General features: G+C 35.2%; 1 protein-coding gene across 2 annotated transcripts; it reads left to right on the top strand.

Moving 5' to 3' along the window:
• The first annotated feature begins 3124 nt into the window (after positions 1-3124).
• LOC116173365 (juvenile hormone acid O-methyltransferase-like) lies at positions 3125-8880 on the top strand. 2 transcript variants are annotated; one of them, XM_031490787.1, is made up of 4 exons: positions 3125-3229; positions 7446-7852; positions 7907-8181; positions 8233-8880. In XM_031490787.1, exons 2-4 carry the CDS (start codon positions 7485-7487, stop codon positions 8397-8399), a joined length of 810 nt encoding a protein of 269 aa, XP_031346647.1. In that variant the 5' UTR covers positions 3125-3229; positions 7446-7484; the 3' UTR covers positions 8400-8880. The 2 variants fall into 2 exon arrangements, with proteins under 2 accessions (XP_031346647.1, XP_031346648.1); XM_031490788.1 differs by having other exon boundaries at positions 3133-3229; positions 7451-7852.
• Positions 8881-22241: the final 13361 nt, after the last annotated feature.

Here is a 22241-nt window from a genome sequence, read left to right as displayed (position 1 = left end):
AAAGTGATATCGAGAACCGAACACTGCAGTATAATTCATCGATCAAACGAACTTACCTGTAGTGAAGTTCGATCGGAATTATACTATGTGTTCGGTTCGAAGATATCACTTACCCACCCCCCAACGCCCCTCTTCGCAACGGGTTCTTACAATAATTTAAAAAATGACTAAGCGTGAGCAGAGACGGGGTCGGGGCGCAGGGAAATTCTGAACTTGCTTTAAAATAGGTGGTGTTAGGCAGCCAATATGGCATACTACGTATAATACAAAGTGATATCTTCGAACCGAACACATAGTATAATTCCGATCGAACTTCACTACAGGTAAGTTCGTTTGATCGATGAATTATTATACATACCTACACGTACGAAAAAAAATGTTATTCTTTAATGTTGCATAAAATGATCTAAAACGTCGACATTTGATGAAATTTTGAAAACGGTTATCGCGTGATAGCTAGCTAGCTGAGGCTAGGAAGTTAAAAATTGTTGTATTGTAATTATCTCATCTGTTTTCTCCACTACGAAAGAAAAACATTTCAAGTTACAACACTAACAAAAGCAAATGAGTCACTCTCCTTTCATGCGCGCATATCATTAACTTGTACATAAGTTCATACATGTCACTTATACTTGAATATTGACGAGGATATCCTCCAAAGTCTGAAGATATCCACCAATATCTGCGGATATCCATCGGATCTCCTCGGACATCTTTGGATATCCACCGGATCTCCTTGGACATCCTCGGATATCCTGCGGACATCTATACCACTGTGTACACTGGATATCCACTGCGATTTCCCCCTCGATTCCACACGTCTTCCTGAAAAACGTTTACCAACGTTTTTTCATCCAAACGGTGTTCAGATATAAACTTTTTTAAGATTTCTGCGCCTGAGACCTCATCATCAATTATGAATGGGATAATTAATCAGCATAAAATTCTGCATAACTTTGTCCATTTAACCGACTTTACATCTCTTGCAATCTACGAAATCCTTATACCTACTAGGAAGTGAAAAAAACTCATTTCTAGCAACCAGATTTGTTACTGGTTATCACATTAGGTTCAGAGTTGTCTCCATTCTTAAATTAAACAATAAATATTTACCTTTTCGTATTTCATAACCTGGAGCACATCTTCTGTTACCGCCTCCCGTTCTGTGATAAATCTTTGCAGTTCCTCCTCCATTTGCAGCGGAATTAAGTACAATTATAAAATGTCTTAAAAATAGATCACGAAAAAATCCAAAACTAAAATAAGAAAACACGAATTCTGTAAACAGATTTTAATGCAATATTGCGTACGCCCATTGAATATATTTATTATACAAGACGATAAAGGGCTGTTTTAAGCATCGAATGAATTAACTTTCACGAGATGGTTAGTTTCCCTTTATCGTTGTGTATAATACGAAACTTTATTTTATAGCAGCAGCCATATAAATAATTAATTATAAAACTTCTCAAAATTCTAAATAAAATTTAGACGCCAAAAATAGTAAGCTTAGGTTCTGCCACCGCAGTCGTTTCCATAGAAACAACAAATTGACATTGTTCTGAACTACATTTTATTTCATGCTCAGCGTCCCATTTTTAATAAGAATGACAGATGTCATTAGAATGTCTGTTTCACTTTATCTATCCTTGCCGTTAAAGTGATCACTTTATCTGCCCTTACGGTTAAAGAGCGACTTAGCCTACTCATTCAAACCTATTAATATGTCAATTGAACAGCTGCTATAAAATAAAAGTACTTTTATTCAATGGTTTTACTTAATTGTTACCACAGATGTATGCATACTACGTACAGACAGTTTAGATACCTGCCGTCATGGTATAAAATAAGTTGAACCGCCACAAATGTACGTTGCACGTTGCGTGGCTATGTCTGAGCGACCGTTAGAAAAGTATGCCTCGACGGCGAACGGGCGTTCCGCCTTCGTCCACCCCCTGATGGTGACTACACTACGCGGCGGAAAAACTTTATATGCCCTTCTCTGAAAGATACCTATTCCCACTTTCGTCAGAGCAACCGTCGCCTAAGGGCGCCGAATACAAATCAGCAAGTTCCTCTGCCCCACCCTGTACAATGTCAATACCATCTACTTATGAATACTGAGTAGTATACTCACCTAAGTTGTTATTTTGCTGAATAACTAATTCCACTGTATCGCACCACACTCTTCAGACTGCAGGGAACGGTCACACGTTTTGTTTGGGATATAAAATTATAAATGAAAACAAGTTGTAAATCAGCATATGCATGATTAAAGCGCATTTTTGGTAATGCAGGTCGGTATTTTATTAGCGAAGTTTAAAATTATCGATCTCACGAGTAATTTTGGCTGCGTTAAATAATTAATTTTATTTAATTTCAATTGACGGTACGTCTTCATTTTGTAAAACAAATCACAAAGTAAATAATAAGTTTTTATACTGGTAGCGCTATCTAACGGTAAAATTATAGCACCTCCGAAACCCATATCGAAATTATTTTCTTCAATTATCGATCTCACAAGTAATCTAACTCAAAATAGACTAGTCCTGCACATCTACACTATAGCAGAAAGCTTTTAGTGAAAATTTGAAGTCTCTAGCTATTGTAGTTGTGGAGATCTAACGCGGACAGCCGGCCTGCCAGCAATAACGAATATAATAGCGTATTTTTTTCAAAAATGCGCTAAAAATTGTGTTGTAATGGAATGACGTTATTCGCAAATGTTTGCATTAAAGTACAACGTTTTGTGTTATAACGCAAAATCTTGTACTTTAATGCAAAATTTTGCATTATAATACAACATTTTGCGATATAACGCTAAATCTTGTGTTATAGAGCAAAATTTTGTGTTATAACACAAAATTTTGCGTTGGAATGTATAGGAAACAAAAAAAAATACTGTGTCCCTTAGACGCCTTCGTATTTTACGAACCTCGTATGTATATTGCTGAAATTATGTGTTGTGCTACAAGTTCGTAAGTCAATTGTGCTATTCTTTTAGGATCTTAAAGTATAGCACAATTGAATTACGAACTTGTACGAGCGAGGATAACGATAACCTATAATTTAGGTCATCGTTATCCTCGCTCGTAACAACAATTAAAACTGCAAGTGCAAGGAGTTATCATCCTTATCGCATAATATGAAATAACTTTTCTTCAATCTCTTTCTAACACCAATTTAGTTAATAAATTGGCCATTGTGTGGTGAATTTGAGCACAACGTGGTAAGAGAAGTTTCATATCCCTATAATTGTTCAAAGTTGAAAATTTTGTTTTGTGATGCTAGTATGGAAACAATATTTTTCCGTCAATTGTATGTGGGAATTGAAAAATAAAATGAAAATGAGTTTTCTCAGTTTTTATACCTAATAGCTATTTATGTAACAAGTTGCAAATTGTCTTTGGCGCACTAGACGTGTACTTGTCCAATGAGCGCAGCGTTTTCTAATTTTATAATTATTTGTAATTGCGTACGTTAGGTTAAGTCGAGGGTTAATTATATTTTTGTGCAAATCAAATTGTTTAATTTTAATGGCTCATTATTTTGTGAGTGTACTAACGAAAGCGATAGGTTAAAAAAAGGGTTCAAGAAACACAATAAACACATAAAAAAAGATTAAAATATCGTTAGTCCTTTAGTGTTACGCAACATTCAGATATAGAGCAATTTTTAGCGTATTTTCCTCAAAGTGAAAAATCGCTATTGCCTGCACTTTGTCGCGCGTCCGTCCGTCCGTCACACGTACAACTTCTACACGACTGAACCGATTTGACCGATATAAGACTCATTTGAAAGGGCTTGAAGCAAGGATTCCGTGCGTACCGATATTTTAGTTTTGCCCATGCGCAGTGTCAAAAGGGTGGTTTAACGCATGTGCAATGGTAACTTTTTTATTTATGAAGTTATTTAGATGAAACTTTATATGTAAACACTACGAATATAATAGGCACTCGGAATAAAAACAAATCTAACACCAGTTTCAAAATCTGATTTTGCGCATGCGCAATGCCAACTTTCTAATTTACGAAGGCATTTAAACGAAACTTCACGCAGAGGCATTTGGAATAAAAGCAAATCTAAAGGCGCGTACTGACCTGAATGTGCATGCGCTGAGTCACGACGCACGCACATGCACGTTCAGATCTGGACGTGGCATTCGCAACGACTCAGCACATGTTTATCTTCTCGCGAGTGGTGGCGAATGCACATAACCCGAGCCATCGGCTGTCGGTTTTTGTCACCGCTCAAAGGAAATATATCATGCGTGCGTGCTCAATTTGGACGTCATTTTAGTCAGTTCTTGCCCGTACGAACGCGTGCATGGTTTAAGTAGTAATTGACAAAATGGAGTGGAGTAATGACGAATGCCTTCAGCTAATCGATCTCTACGAAGATAATCCGGTGTTATGGAATGCAAAGCACCCCTCCCATTATTCAAAAAATTTAAAAATTGATGCGTGGGACTGAAGATCTGCTGCATCCAAAATCGTTTAGGCCGCTTGTCTCGTTTATTTTTTTTTTAAGTAAAGTGTGAATTACTACATAAGCAGCTCCCGCGATAATTACTTCCGCCATATTTAGAAATGAACCGCACGAATGGTCGGAACAGACTGAAACACAAAACATGCATTCGCTGAAATTAGTTTTAAAAAACGATATCTTTTTCCATTCGCACGCATACCAGTTCGTTCGTCGCGACTCAGCGCATGCACATTCAAGTCAGTACGCGCCTTAACACCAGTTTCAACATTTGGTTTTGCGCATGCGCAATGCCAAATTTCTTATTTGCGAAAGCATTTTAATGAAATTTGATACAGATGCACCTGGAATAATAGTATATTAAGAAACCAGTGCATAATCAAAGTTTTTAAAGCACGCGTAATGAGTTTAATTTTAAACGTTGCAAGTGCACAAAATTACGTACACTTTCACACACACTAAATGATCACATTTTACCAAATTACGTTAACGATAACACAAGCTTACATCAACTACACTTTGTTGTATATTGTGGTGCGGTTGCAGTTTGTAGATGTAACTGTTCAAACAACATCTAGTTCATATACCTAGCGAATTTAATACTTTCAAAGTTGAACATTTCGTTTGTGATGCTAGTATTAAATTAACGTAGGTACACACAATTAAAGTGAAAATGGAAAAAGTAGTTGAAGATATTATAATCCAAGAAGTTCAATATTACCAAATTTGCACATCTACTCATTTCTACCTAGTAACGTAATTAGTTACCTATACTATTTTTATGCTCAGTATAACGCCATAATTAAAGAGCAATAATAATGACATTTGAGTGAAAATTCTTTAGCAATCTTTAGGAGTATTAAAATTGGTTTAAACAAATTTACTATGCAAATTCTTAAAAATAATCGACCACTAGTTTATACAAATCAAAAATTCAAAATAAGTTACAGTCATTAATGATAATGTGGATGAGATTCCCTTCAGGTTGCGATTGCTCTTATCGTTCGCTTCCCTTGAAAAAGGTAGCTTCAACGTAGAAATATGGAAACAGATCGCTTCGTGATGGTACAGTTCAACTTTCTGTACCGCCCAGGTAATGTCAGTTTTTTTTTTAAAGATTTAGCGAAAAAAAATCGTCCGTATAAATTACGAATACAAGCAAATCGGCTTCAGATTCTCGAAAGTAACGATCAAGATATTATTTATGCACAGGAATAAAATGCCAAATTTTCCACTGTGTAAAATATACTGGAAGTAAATTGTCTTTAAAATGTTTTACTTCTTACAAATCCATGAAATACCAGGGCAGAATTTGATATAATACTGCAAAAGTACGTCATACACATCACGCCTAATTATTTCTTTCCCACTAGTGGATCACACATAGGAAAGATTTTTTGGTACATTCTTTCTAGATAATAATCATAATAGGTTCGTTTGTTGCCGTTACGATTTTCAATTTTTGAGCTTAGTACATTAGTCATTCTTAGGGCATTTCCACAAAAATAAAAAAAAATGCGCTATTGTGGCCACTTTGTCCGTCCGTCCGTCCGTCCGGCTGTCCGTCCGTCCGTCCGGCTGTCCGTCCGTCCGTCCGTCTGCTCGTTTTGCGACGCTACTAGTTCTTTATCTTAAGAGCTATTGTTCTACTTTTTTCGCTATTTGGTTCGTTATGGTGTCAAGTCTTGTACCAAGGAAGGAATTTTTTCTGTACCGCTTACAAAAAAAGTTATTGTAAAAAAAACAAAAAACCGTTTTTTTACATGTTCCATAATTTTACACTTTTGCCGTTATTAACGATCCTAGAGATCGTTTATAATTTTGCATTGCTATCTGTCGCCTGCCGGTTGGTCTGTCCGTCTGTTCCTTTGTCTGTCTGTCCATCTATCTGTCCGTGTGAACGATAACTTTGTTTAGAAATGTTCGATCGCTTTACATCTCCGTGAGTTATGAACTGAATTGCATGAAATTCAATATGGGCATAGATTTAGCCATATAATACGCAATGCCAAAAGTTGAATCGAATCGATTCAAAATTCACATTGCCCTTTTCGCATCTCGACCATTTATAAACCGAATTGCAAACTTTTTTACTTATAAAAGTATTTGAATGAAATTTGATACATAGGCACTTGTAATAAACGAAAATCAAACGCCAATTTCAAAATTTGGTTTTGCGCATGCGCAGTGGCAACTTTTTTATTTATGGAAGAATTTAAACGAAATTTGATACATAGGCACTTCGAATAAAGGAAAATCAAACGCCAATTTCAAAATTTGGTTTTGTGCATGCGCAGTGCCAACTTTTTTATTTATGGAAGAATTTAAACGAAATTTGATACATAGGCACTTGGGATAAAGGAAAATCAAACGCCAATTTCAAATTTGGTTTTGCGCATGCGCAGTGCCAACTTTTTTATTTATGGAAGAATTTAAACGAAATTTGATACATAGGCACTTGGGATAAAGGAAAATCAAACTCCAATTTCAAAATTTGGTTTTGCGCATGCGCAGTGCCAACTTTTTTATTTATGGAAGAATTTAAACGAAATTTGATACATAAGCACTTGGGATAAAGGAAAATCAAACGCCAATTTCAAAATTTGGTTTTGCGCATGCGCAGTGCCAACTTTTTTTATCTATGGAAGCATTTAAGTGAAATTTGATACTTAGGCGCTTGGAACAAAGGAAAATCTAACATTAGTTTCAAAATTTAGGTTTGCGCATGCGCAGTTTCAACTTTCTTATTTAGAAAAGCATTGAAATGAAATTCTTCTCATAAACTGAAATTGAAGTAACACGTCAAAAATGGATTGCCCATGTGCAACGCTATCTTTCATATTTGTGGCCGGATTTTTACGATTTTAACAGAAGTTGCATCTTACAATTAATGGGAAATGAATGCAAGTGGAAATGCGCTTTATGTAAATCGTTTAGGATTACTTTTTAACTTGTTTTAGGATAGCTTCGATCTGGCAACATCTTCACATCAAGAAAGGATGAATAAACCTGATCTATATACAACGCATGCCACTCCCAACAAAATAGAATATTACAGAAGGATATTAAATACATACCTTCCTAAAATTCGCCATGGAAACAACAAAAATAAATCGGCGTTAGATATCGGGTGCGGTCAAGGCAGAATCACGCATGATATTATCCTACCCTACATAAAGCAAGAGATCGATGAAATAATTGGAGTTGATATTACTGTTCCTATGATAGAGCATGCTCAAAACACTTACGCAAATGATCAAATTAACTTTAAGTTGGCCAACGTAGCACAATCTGTTCCCGATGATTTTGCAGCGCGCTTCGATTACATATTTTCTTTCATGACACTCCAGTGGATACTCGATCAATGGTAAGCTTTCTTTGACGGATCACTTACTAATAATCGGTACGTATATTTTTACAGGTCACTATTTTCCAACATTTTAAAAATGTTAAAACCCAACGGAAGTTTTCTTGTGACGTACATCGCCAAATCTAAGATGACTGACATATATAACGAAGTTCGTAATATTGAAGTATATTCCCCATATATCCCGTACCGCAGATATGCGCCGTTTCACAACTCAGAGGACCCCCAACAAGAGCTGACTAGCATTCTTCGTGATACAGGATTTGAAGACATTCATTGTGAAGTAAATCCAGTTCGATTTGACAATTACAGTAGGTCGGAAATAGAAAGTAACACAATAACTATCTACCCTCTTAACGAATCACAGTAACCGATTTTAGGTTTCTTTGTTTCAATACTTCCGTATTATGATTGCATCCCAAATCACTTGAAAAAGCAGTTCCTTGCAGATCATGCTGACCGAATGTGTACAGTGACCGGTGCGAATGGCGAGGAAGAATATTACATAGAGCACAATATGTTTATTGCACATGGAAGAAGGATATAGAACCAATGTCACTAAAAATACCACAATGTCATCATTTTGGATCTACCTACATTTTTATTTATTTATTTAGATAACTTGTTCAATTATTATTTACAGGATATACAAAATGCAGTGCGTTCGAGATAAAATATGCATATTTAAAATCTAACATGTAGTGTGGCATATCACATAGAAAAGACCTACATAAATTTGTTCAATGTGTCGTTTCCACTTGTGTAACACAACAGTTACGCGCATCCTGACAGCACACGGCATGGTAGATTTCATACCTAAATTTTCTAAATATTGAATTACGAATTTTTTAATTTTGTTAGAAATCAACCATATGCATATTTTATGTTGTGCTCTTTTCAAATATCTTAAAAAACACAGGCATTGCATTTGAAAATAAAAAGTTGCATCCGGTTAAACCGGTAGTGATACCGGAAGTTTTAATGATCGAATAGATCGTAACGTTACGAATAAAAGTATATTTGACAAATTTTTCGTATCTCGCAAAATAAAAGAGACATTGAGGTGGTCCTCTTATCTAGAACGCACTGTATATACAATATAATCTAATATAATGAAATAGCGAAAACCGAAAGTCGATTGGCAGCACAGGGGTAAAGTTTTATCGTGCAAAAGCATGCAGGCAAAGGAAAATCGAGGACATGACCGTCACCTGCCACTATTTCGGCGGATTGAGTCTCAAATAACACCTTTTGAAGAAGGCGCGTGTTATTGCGTTATACCAGTACAGGACAAAAATCAGTTTTGAGAAACAATATGTTCAAGCATGCATACAACACGAAGGTTTATCTACTGAACCCAAGAGAATTCCTTTCTTGTAAATAAACACAATCTCGAGTATATGATATGGTGCCAGTTTTCATGTGAAGACAGAGTAACCAGAGTAATGCAAGGTTTAAATTTTAAGCAGCTTTTACACAGAAACGTTTTTTAACGAAGTGTGTAGATACTAAATTGCTACGGCGATTAATTTTATAAATCTAGGTAAGGCTTTTACTCAGACCTATATAAGGTAGCGTAAAACTTTTTCTGAATTGTTATCGAAGGTATGGTAAGCTTTTCTAACGTGACTAAATAAAGCGTTTTTCTTTAATAAAAGGATCACCGTCATCTTTATTTTACAGGGATTTTTCGCCACTTTTTGGTGAGGTTATACAAGAAACGGGATATTAAAAATAAGTACGTCCAATTTCCGTACGTTTTTAATCATTTCATATATCCGGAACTCAAAGACAAGTTTCTGAAAAATAGACTAAAGAAACAGAAGAAGATTCTAGAAATAGAATAAAAATTGAGTCCAATTTGTTGTTCACTACTAATAAATGCCCGTCACTTAAAAACACGAACTGCTTTTATGGTGACTCGATTTATAGCAACTGAAACGTCTGACGAAAACTAGATAAATGTAAATTGGGTAATTGGATGTACTCGACTTAGAACTAAAGCGTATATCAGAACGTCTGAAAAACTTGTAACAGTCGCTGTAAATTTGCATTTGAATTTGTGATCTTTTCGCAGAAATAGGTAAAATAAAATAGGAAGTTTAGACATTATTCGGGTGTTACGTAATTTAACATTGCGTGTTATCGAAATTTACCGGTTGTCAGAATGTAAAGGCTCGAAATTATTTTTCAGATGGATTGTAGTTTTGATAGAATTTGAAAGCATAAATTGGTCAACAGCAGTGCAAGGAACGTGCATTTATTCCTGCGTTGTTTAATTTCTAAGAGGCTTTGTTTCTTAATGGTTGTCGGAAATCTTGCGAGCCGAGATGTCCGTAATTTATATCATATTACTTCTTCTTAATGAGGTGCTATTTAGTTACACCTGCAAATGCACCAGGAGAAAATTATCTGGATCATAACAAACAAGAATCATCAAAAATTTAGTACGTGGGTTGCTCAAATACGGTAACGCCAAACTGAATTATATTTCCGTATCGCCGAAGGGAGTTATTTCGTAACTGTTCTTTTCTTTCCTGGTTTTGCTATTCTATAACGCTACTGACTATGAGTCTATAGTGATTTTACACTTACAGCACAGACATACCCCAATGCAATACCTTCCTTACTAACGTGCGAGTGGTAAAAATAGAGGAATAACCGTTCGTTAATACTGATTATTCAACTTGTTGATTATGACTTGATGAGATCTGCGGGTTAATGCTACTTTTAGTACGTACTTATAGTTAATTTTCATTATAAAAATTTCAAATGTTGGTTGTTTTTTTTGTTCTGTATCTCGCGCCAAATTTGCAACTGAAAGTCTTCTATTGAGTATCAAACATTTTATTGAAACTAATTCAGAAATTCCAAAAAAAGCACCAAAATCTACACTGATAATACCGACATAATAATTTGAAAATCACCGCATGACGTCACCTAAACAGCCATAACTCCGTCTACATGCGCAATATAATTTTGTATCGATAATAATAATAATAATAATAATAATCGATATCCAAAGTAGGCACTTGCGCTCGTATTTGACAAGGCAAACGTCATCTTTTTCGAGGAATTTCACTTAGTCGCTTATAATCGACTAAATAAAAACAAGTTAAAAAGTAATCGTAAACGATTTACATAAAGCGCATTTCCACTTGCATTCATTTCCCATTTATAAGATGCAACTTCTGTTAAAATCGTAAAAATCCGGGCACAAATATGAAAGATAGCTTTGCACATGGGCAATCCATTTTTGACGTGTTACTTCAATTTCAGTTTATGAGAAGAATTTCATTTCAATGCTTTTCTAAATAAGAAAGTTGGAACTGCGCATGCGTAAACCTAAATTTTAAAACTAATGTTAGATTTTCCTATGTATCAAATTTCATTTAAATTCTTCCATAAATAAAATAGTTGGCACTGCGCATGCGCAAAACCAAATTTTGAAATTGGCGTTTGATTTTCCTTTATCCCAAGTGCCTATGTATCAAATTTCGTTTAAATTCTTCCATAAATAAAAAAGTTGGCACTGCGCATGCGCAAAACCAAATTTTGAAATTGGCGTTTGATTTTCCTTTATTCCCAAGTGCCTATGTATCAAATTTCGTTTAAATTCTTCCATAAATAAAAAAGTTGGCACTGCGCATGCGCAAAACCAAATTTTGAAATTGGCGTTTGATTTTCCTTTATTCGAAGTGCTTATGTATCAAATTTCGTTTAAATTCTTCCATAAATAAAAAAGTTGGCACTGCGCATGCGCAAAACCAAATTTTGAAATTGGCGTTTGATTTTCCTTTATCCCAAGTGCCTATGTATCAAATTTCGTGTAAATTCTTCCGCAAATAAAAAAGTTGGCACTGCGCATGCGCAAAACCAAATTTTGAAATTGGCGTTTGATTTACCTTTATTACAAGTGCCTATGTATCAAATTTCATTCAAATACTTTTATAAGTAAAAAAGTTTGCAATTTGGTTTATAAATGGTCGAGATGCGAAAAGGGCACTGTGAATTTTGAATCGATTCGATTCAACTTTTGGCATTGCGTATAATATGGCTAAAGTTATGCCCATATTCAATTTCATGCAATTCAGTTCATAACTAACGGAGATGTAAAAGCGATCGAACATTTCTAAACAAAGTTATTGTTCACACGGACAGATAGATGGACAGACAGACAAAGGAACAGACGGACAGACCAGCATGCAGACGACAGATAGCAATGCAAAATTATAAACGATCTCTAGGATCGTTAATAAACGGCAAAAGTGTAAAATTATGGAACATGTAAAAAACGGTTTTTTGTTTTTTTTACAATAACTTTTTTTGTAAGCGGTACAGAAAAAATTCCTTCCTTGGTACAAGACTCGACACCATAACGAACCAAATAGCGAAAAAAGTAGAACAATAGCTCTTAAGATAAAAAACTAGTAGCGTCGCAAAACGAGCGGACGGACGGACGGACGGACAGACAGCCGGACGGACGGACGGACGGACGGACGAAGTGGCCACAATAGCGCATTTTTTTTTTATTTTTGTGGAAATGCGCTAAAAAACGCTCGCTCTCCCAATTATTAACCATAAATCAAATATGCATTGCTCAGAGTATCCAATGACAACGAGTAAATGATATCTTACATTTGACTAAAAAATTTAAATTTTTGGAAATATGTAGCAGTTCACATTGTACCTACTTAGAAAAAATCTTGTGTGTAATTCGAGCGCAAATTGATTGTCGAAATGTCCGCGTTCACCGCTCCAGTAGTTTTGCTTGTAATGAGAGAAGAATAGAAAAGTCGGAAAAGAACATTCTATGTTATTTTAGAATGGGTTTCTTTTATTAATTTCAAGTATTCATTGTTTTGACGTAAACATTTGGTTCTGCTTATGGCATTACTTTATTAATGTAATCGCACGTTATATAACTTTGGTGCCTCTTCAACTAAATGGTCTTTACATTGGATAAATTTCTGTCTCTTCACTTCACACGAGCGAAGTATGGTGGTACGTAATATGATGATTATTTATTAAGGATCCTGATCCTTTATAGTTTTGTAATGTCGTCCGCCGTCCGTCCGTCCTCCCGTGTGCGCTTTCACTCTTTTTAAAAGTGACCGATTGTGTGTGTTGAAGTTTGATGTACGGGTACTTTGCACATTAAGGACGGACGCTATTGATTTTCGGGAAGCTGGTTCAACAGGAACATAAGTTAGAGGACTTCACGAGTGAATCGGTAACAGGAAAAACTGCGAGCTCAATGTAACAAAATTAATAGCATTATCTCAATGCCCAAGACATGAATTTGATGCATTTTTGTTAACTATAAAATGTATTTTGTAAGATTAAAATAAATTGTCGCTAAAAGTGATTGTAATACTGAGGATCCTTCGATATTTCGTTGTATCGGTTGTTTTATTAAGAGAAACTATCAACAATTTTTAGGTATTACGCCAATTGCCAATTTAGAGAAGTCGTGTGTTGTGTGGAATGACATATAAATGGAACCGAACAGTCTAATAATTCCACCTACTGTAATTTTCCCTGTATTAACAAATCAATATTGCGCCGTATACCTATGTAAGTAATTGTTAGCTAAACAGAGGCTAATCGGTTTTTGTTTTCAAATATAAATTTGTTGCACGAAAATATCTACACCATGTTTGCCCCCCGCCTTGTAGCTAATTTTATAAGCTCAATACATGAGGTGTGTTTCACAGTGGGGGTAAATGAACTGTTACTCGGTTTAGTATGACAACTTGATTACTTTAATTATTGGCAAAATTAGGCACTTTAATTTATAGCATAAATACGTAATTGTGTTATGTTCTAACGAGTTATTTATCGCCCAAATTTCATTTGGTGGGGAATTAATGAAATAGTTTTGGGCTTTCGCAAATATTTGTACAGGATGTGCTAAGCATCTGAAAGTTCTTTTCGAGGCTAAGCAAGGTGCAAGTTTGTAGTTCTAGAATCTAGACTAATAGAGCTTATAAATGGGGAACATCAATTACTACCCTTAAACCTCTATTTACGTACAGCGTCTTAAGAAGTTTTGCAAACCGATAGTAATATCGAAACCCGTTTATAGCACTAAAAGGTGTAATTTCGTACATCTTGAAATTAGTTTTAAATAAACTGATACAACGAAATATCGAAGGATCCGACAATTTATATTAATCTTACATAATACTGTAACGTTATTTATAAATTCGGGTTCGATTTATATCAATATTTATTAAACAGAACTAAAACACTATAAAATCCGTACAATTTATATCGATTATGTATATCACTCACAAATTTATATCGATTATTTATATCACTCACACTTCGCAATTTATCTTTCCGTGCTCGATGTTTACGTACTCGTTCGGTAGTAGACTGCCGCGATGTTATGTCCGCAACCATTTATACACGCAAGCAATGTAAGTCCAGTACATTCTCGAATACGCGTAGAAAATTCCAGAGCGTCAAAGGCGACGTCATGTCTGGAGCATTTCCGTTACAATACCTACATTTTATAGTTAACAAAAATGCTCAAATTCATGTCTTGGGCATTGAGATAATGCTATTAATTTTGTGAAAGAGCTACATTAAAAAAAATACGTCCAAATCCGATTAATAATTCACGAGAAATCAAATTTTGACTTTGGGCTTGTTTTCGAGAAAACCAAAAATTGTGCAAATCGAGTCGTATCAAACGATTGTTTAAAGCATGAACTTTTTTTATGCTTCTATTGGAGCAAAATGTATGATTTTTTTAAATCAGAGTGCCAAGGGCCTATTATAGAGTTACCTTTCTTGTTATATTTCGGGAGTTATTCCATTTGTTAGTTAACCTAAAAAAATTCCACAGTCCATCGATTTGCAAGAATCATATCGAGACAATTTTTGTAAATGGTTGTGTTAGGGTTCCACCATCTGTAACAACATTAAGAACGCTGTGGGGGTTACCCAGTTAGAAAGACAAAGCATCGTTTTTTTTTTAAAATTTGTTTATTTAATTATGCAATGACTATGAAACCTAATATGAAACTTATGGTGATCAGGGTTGTCATATTCTTTGTTATCAAAAGAAGTGGCCAAATACGGATATTCAAAAAGATCGGATGAATTTTACTTAGTAATAACCAATTGAGAATTCACTTTTTATATTTTTCGATAAAAACATTAAACGCACCGTGAAATTCCCAAAAAGAGTTATGATATGGGGATGTATGTCAGCAAAGGGTTTGGGACACTTTGAAGTTATCGACGGTACTGTAAACGCAGAGAAATATAAAAACATATTAAAGAATGGGCTTCTTCCGAGTGTAGATAAGCTGTATGGCGAAGAAGATTTTGTTTTCCAGCAAGACCGAGCCTGTTGTCATACAGCCAAATCAACTAAAAAATGGATCTCTGAGAATGGCATCACTAGCTTTGTCATGGCCTTCTAGTAGTCCAGACATAAATATTACTGAAACCCTTTGACATAAGATGAAGCAGCAGTTACTAAATAATCCTCAAAGAGCCGTTCCAGATTTAAAGTCAAAACTGGCAGATATGTGGACTAAACTGTCACTTGAGTTTTGTAAAACGTTAGCAGCAACTATGTCTGCCAGAATAGCAGTGGTTGTAAAGGCAAAAGGAGATGTAACACCATATTGGTAATATTTTTGGTTTTGCCCCTGGTCCCAACATATAGTGGTCAAAGATTGTTCATGACCGTTTTCATTTTTTTCAATTACAACTACTTGTAGGTATATTGTATTACCTTTTTTGTTGCATGTAATATACATAGTTCAATAATTAAACTTTCATTTTTTTTGTTAAATAATTTTAATAAGCGTTACCGCTCCTATTAAATAATAATAAGCGGGTAAACAAATATAGCAAACGAGCTCCTGGGTTCTGGGTATACCTATAGCATGCGCAAAACTAGTGATACATTTGCTTTTATTCCAAGTGCCTAAGTATCCAATTTCAGTTAAATGCTTTCTTAAATAAGAAAGTTGACCCTGCATGCGCATGCTCAAATCCAAATTTTTCTTTTCTGAAAATTCAAAATACTATATAAGATAATGCAAATTTTATGTTAGCCGAAACTGTCCAATAATCTAAAATCCCACATAAGGTCAACCTTCGTCCATCTGTTTACCGAGTGAAACACTGGCGTACGCAAAGGGGGGGGGGCTGAAGGGGCTACAGCCCCCCCCCCCGAAATAATCAACTTAACTACTCAGCGGCACATCCCGTAAGTCGTCAGTCATGGTATAATTATTTAAATGCCAAGCGACAATAAAAATGTTGCAGTTGCTGGAAAAACTACCTTACTTTTTCCTTCGCTTACTTGATCCTGCGAATGTGTACGACATACGTGAAAATTTACATACTTTGGTCTTAATTCTCGAATTTCAGCCCCTCCCGAAAAAAATCCTGCGTACGCTACTGGAGTGAAATACATTTTTTGCTAATCTTGATATGTAAACGAACACATTGCAAATGGTTGCCTAAAAAAATAAGCCAAGACTACCCTTAATTAAGATTAATGTAATTAATATTTCTGTCCGCTTCTATATTAACATGGAGACGCCTGTGCACTCTCTACATCGATGCGTACACCACGAGCAACAGTTACGCGGCGCCCTTCTCTTTCACACGGAACAGTACAATTTTAATTAGCAAACTTTGGTGCTCTTCAGTACTAGGTACGTAGTTTCTTTTGAATTATCCAACAAATCTTATTACCGAAGGATGTTCAGTTTATATTTAGTTGCGGCCGGTTTTACTACTTTCTTCCAAATTTTTATCAAAATTAAATAAATTAATGGTCTCACCATGGGTTACATAAAACTTCCTTCGGGTATTAGATAAGTTCCTCACTAGGTTCCTCATGCTTTTGTTACTCGTAGACATCTGTTTAAAAAGACGAAATCAGAAACCGTTCTGCAATCCCTGCATTTCCTTTCGGAAGAGATTGAGGGAAAATTTGTCAGTAAATTTCATATTATTGGCAGAAAGATGGAAGTGCTCAGCTGCGCCTTCAAAACTTCAAAACGCCTAATTCACTCACGGTGACCATTGAAACCATTGAAACGTATTCGTACCTACATACCCCTTTGACCGTAAATTTAGAAACTTTAAGAAAAGCAAGGAGGTGATGGGTAAATTTAAACAAACTTATGCATAAAACTATCGAAATTGACTTGAACAGAATGGCAGATGTGTATAGCAATAATTTATCGTTACATAAGCACTATAGTTGTTGAGGGGATGTTTAGAAACACCCATTTAATTGCCTGTTTAAAGGAAACGTTACGTCTATACCTACCCTTGTAATACATTAAACTTCTAATGACGCACTTGAGATTTTCCAACAACTCCACAGCGTATCTTCTACACACAGTAACTAATTTAGTTATCGCGACGAGATTTTGTACATAACATTTTTGATTAATTCGAAGTACTAGTTTCCTTTGCAAATAGCCCAGCTTTTATTTTAATAAACAGGAATTAGATAAACAGGGTATTTGATAGTAGACGTCTCGTAGTCTGGAAGTAAATAAGGTTTTATTACTTCTAAGGAAACCGAAAGGAAAAGGTAATACAATCCTAATTTACGCGGGTCGTATGCGCGCTTATAGAATGCTAAATCACTCCGCGAAGAGTAGAGAGCTTTTATCACTATGTAAAGCTAAATGAAATGGAGAACTCAATAATTTTGCACTTCTGTAGGGGAAATGTTTTTATGCCGAATGTAGTTATGAAACCTACCTAAAATATTTTATTGATCCATAGACCGGGACCGTAGCATCTAAATTAGACCACAACGCACACGTAGTGTAAAAATGAACAGCAAAAATAAATATCACTATACCACGTTAATTACCGCACATCGTTATGTGGATCAATTTGATATTCAAGTTCGCTGATGATGACAGCTTTCACACCGAAACGCGTATGAAACTGTCATGTGGTCGGTTTATTACTGTACCGTAACCCATTATAAAAATACAATCCTGTATTAAATTTATTTATAATGGTAAACAATTAATTTTAATTTTTTAATTTTTAATTAACGGAAACCTAAGTATCTCCAAGGGCCACATGTTCGCATCTAGTTTATAGCTAAAGTATACAGACTGTTTCACGCAAACCGTGAATTTATATCTGAAAATGTGCATACCAGTTCTTCTTGATCTATCGGAACAAACTGTCATCACCCTGTATTTTATTGCATTTTCGAAATCTACAAGAAAATCTACGTCGTTTGATACCCACCATCAAAGGTTTCCCAGTTATTCAAGATTCTTCCAAATTTTTAACGTTTGACTGATGTTTTCTTGAGCCCTGTACCTATGACTTCGTCGACTTGAAATTCAAAAAGTCATTCAACATCAATAATCCTGACTTGATACTACGTGAGAATGATTTAGAATTTGATTGGTCGTCTACAGGGTGATTTAAAATTCAATTGTAATAACTGCAATCCTGAAAAATTTGATTTTTTCAAATTAAACATCCTTTATTTCTTTGAACTTTCAAATGTCTAAAAAATTCTACATCGATCAATTATTACATTCCCTGTACCTATCCGTTATGCTTTCCTTTTTATTTTATAAAATTGTTATTACTCGTTGTTGATGGTATAAAATATATAAACATCAATTGATGCTTTGTTCTACCTGACCACCGTTTTTTTCAATACATAATAGGATCCTCCGATGAACCCTGTGGGTTGTCTATTTCATAAAAAGCTCTTCTCACTCTAAAATCCAGTTCTTAACGAGAAACAACTGGTGTGAAGTATTTATTTATTTTGATATAAGGTAGCCACCATCAACAATTTCGAGCATTCGGCCGGCTACTCCGAATTAGGTTTTTCTGAAGTTTTCCTAATTCGTAAGGTAAATACCGAAGTAGTATAGAACAACTTAGGATCTTCAGTCTTCTGCAGGGGCACCTCTAATAGTTGGTATATTATACAATGAGCATTTAATGGGGGCTATTAAGACAGGAGTATGGCCGAGTGTCGTAATGAATATGAGTGTCTTAATAACCATTAAATATGAGTTTCATACACTTTTTTTTCTGCGACTATGATCAGCTATAAAGAGGCGATGCCACGATGACTTCAAACGCGGTCCAAATTGAGATTCAAAAGATCAAATTTACCCGCGTCGATTGGAATCTTATGAATATCGAATATGTTTGTATAGGAATTAGGAGAAAACACCAATTCTTTATGTCTAGCAGCTGTCAAAACTAATACATTTTAGATCTGTCATTGTTATGATAACTTTGATTTTCATAAATTATGCGTATCTTAATGAAAATCTATATCGAAATGACTAGCATTTAGGTACAGGTAGCAAATGTTTAATATATTAATAACAGTTGGGAGTAGAAATAAAGCATTATGTGGGTCACTCTGTAATTGGGCACAAGCCTGTCAAGGACCTAGAATAAGAGGGACGATTTTTAAAAAAAGCTCCTCCTGTATTTGTACATATTTTGTAATAAAATGACATTCTGGATAAAAAGACACATAAAAACCTAAATTAATAGGGGAGCATTCAACGTACTATTATCTCCCGCAAAAAATTTCGGAATAGAGAGGAATACTAAAAATTCGAATTCTGTTTTCTGCAACAGAAAGCTAAGGACTAGAGCTCGGACAAGTTTGCTATTCAGCCAAATCGTACTTACGGTTACGGTTTTATCGTTTATTTCCATTTCTATTGAAAAATACACAAGGAGTATTCAAAATCTTATTTTATTGAATAGCCTGATTAATACAATTGTTTTTCTAATTTAACCATTGTAATCGTTAAAAAAGAATATGCTTCTTATTTGGTAGTTTAAATGATTTGCTACCTGCAGGAATAAGAATTTCGTAATACATTGCATACATAGTGTTTTGTGTTTAAATTAATCTATAACAAATGGAGACTTACCGTTACGTGAAACCGATTGAAAGGCAATCCTTACCTGCAACAAAAAATCAAATTGAATATTTTTAGGAAATATTTACATACATTTTTTCTAACTCGGCACCCTTAAATTAATTAAATTTGATTAAAACTCCCGTTCCAAATTGATCATCCCACAATTAGCTTTAGAGTTTAATAACTTCCACATAAATTAGCTACATTTCCACAAATTCCAATTATGTATAATGTATTTAAATTATTTAATTAAAATTGAAATAATTTATATGGAAGATATTTTACTAAATGTTCACACAAACTGCGCTTATTCCACCACGTCGCTTTAGTGAAATAAAGGACACCTTTGGCTTTTTCGATACTCTTTTTTTACTACCCCAGTGTTCATAATGTTCAAAGAGTTTAATTCCCGAGAAAATGAGTTACGAGAGCCATAAAACCTAAGGTTTTCCTGTACGCTGAGGCTTGTTAATATTATATTTCGCTTTGTTTAAGGAATAAAGTGGAGCAAACAAAGTTCTGTACGATACAACTTTCAGCCATCATCTACTTCGTTTTGTTAGAGGTAATACATTTTACAAGATTTGAAAAGAAATCGCAAAGAACCCTTAATAAGGCGCGCAAAGCGAATGGAGATCCGCAAAGTTTACAAAAAAAGTGGGAGGCAGTAATAACTTTGTTAGTTCGTAATTTATCATCGAAGGAATTGCAAGCAGGGTGCTTTCATATGATAATAAATATCTTATACAGGGCGTATTTCAATTGATTGTCGATATTAGAATATTATTTACCTTTATGGAGGTACGCCACTATAACTCCTCCTATGCTTACCTACTCTACAGCTACACTATATCAATACGAAGGGGTGCTGTATGTCTGTAGGTCTCGGTAGAGAAGAAAAGTAGTTAGTAAAATATTATGACCATCGAACTGGTTTCTACAACCTCCGTGACTCCTTTTCTAGAGCAGAGGATGGCTGGAGGAGGGGGGGTGGGATGTTAGAAACGGTTTTATCTTTCATGGTTTTTTAATCAAAGGTATAAACGAAAGGAATTTCTAGCAACCACTCTCCTCATCCTCGAGCCCTTATCGTGATCAGTTTTAATACCTCATATCTCAATCGCGAAGTGTCGGAGGAGGAATCAGAATACACACAAAGGACGATTGCGAGGTCTGGTAAAAAGCTCCTTCTCCATTAATCATTTACCAAGAAGCTAAACATCGGGAAATATATCATAACCATTTACCAAGCCATTTCGGATTTAAAAAAAAGTACGTTATCTGTACAAGAGTTGTGCGACACGTTTAATTGATTTGTCCTCGAGCGTGAATGGCTGTAATTTATGCGACAGGAAATGCATTTACTCCGCGTGACAGTTTTTTTTTATCTAACTGCACAATAATCTTCTTGGTTATAACTTCTAAAACCAAACACGATTTCAGTCTCCAAAAAAAAAACAATACCCGAAATAAAAACTTGGTTATATGCTTGGCTCTATGATGCCCGAAAAAATAGCAGCTTTAGCTCTGGCGAATCCGAATCTCTCGAAAAAAAATAGCTCTACTTTGACCTATACGGTTGACACTTCCGTGAAAACCGAATTCATTGTTGTCACCTAAATCGATATATGGTTGATTTTGAAAGCGGTACGATTGTGTTGAGTACGTTAATCTCCTTCAGAGAACCACCGTGCTTGGTTGACGTATTCGATTTTGATAGTTGCAGTACGCTCTTCAAGCGTAATTTAATTAATCATTTACTGAGTCACGTAGCTCGGGATGCGGTTTTTCTTTTTCTTTGAAGAAATTTTGCTCAAAGCAGATTTGTAGTACATAGTTGTTTTAGCATGAAATAAGCTTGATCTGTGACTGGAGATTAGGAGAGTGTGTCAGTGACGGTGGCTAAGTACCCATTAGTGCTATTTTCCACATCCAGAACAAGTTTGTTTCTATGTAGGTCAAACAGGTCGTAGCTTTAAAACCCGGTACCCCTATAAAATCCATCAAAACCAAACAGCTCCGTGTATACGACCCATATCCTAGCAACCAACTCATTCTTTTTTTACAAGAAAACCTCGAAATCGAGTTCGACATCCTCCACTTGCAATAAAGGCTGGACCTACTAAAAATGAATATTTGACTGTATTTTTTAAATAAATTAATTTATTGCGTGAATGCTGCATCTGAATCATACCCTGCATTAACATACCGCTATGCAAATAAATTATCCGTTAAAGTTATGGTTACTAATACTAATTGCAATTGGGCCGAAATATGACCTTTGGATCTCTGGAGACCTAAACCGGAATGGAACGAACTTGACGTATCAAATTCGACGTTCAAATCTCGATTGCATTATAACAACGTCGAGCAATTTTCCTTTCCCTCCATTGTGAAACGAGATTATCGGAATGATGTACCCGGAGATGGATGAATGTGAGATGAATGATTAGCTTATG

Source organism: Photinus pyralis, unplaced genomic scaffold (assembly GCF_008802855.1).
Source record: "Photinus pyralis isolate 1611_PpyrPB1 unplaced genomic scaffold, Ppyr1.3 Ppyr1.4_LG6, whole genome shotgun sequence".
Taxonomy (NCBI): Eukaryota; Metazoa; Arthropoda; class Insecta; order Coleoptera; family Lampyridae; genus Photinus; species Photinus pyralis.
Note: the sequence above shows the minus strand (reverse complement) of the source record. Positions and strands in the feature narration are given on the sequence as shown.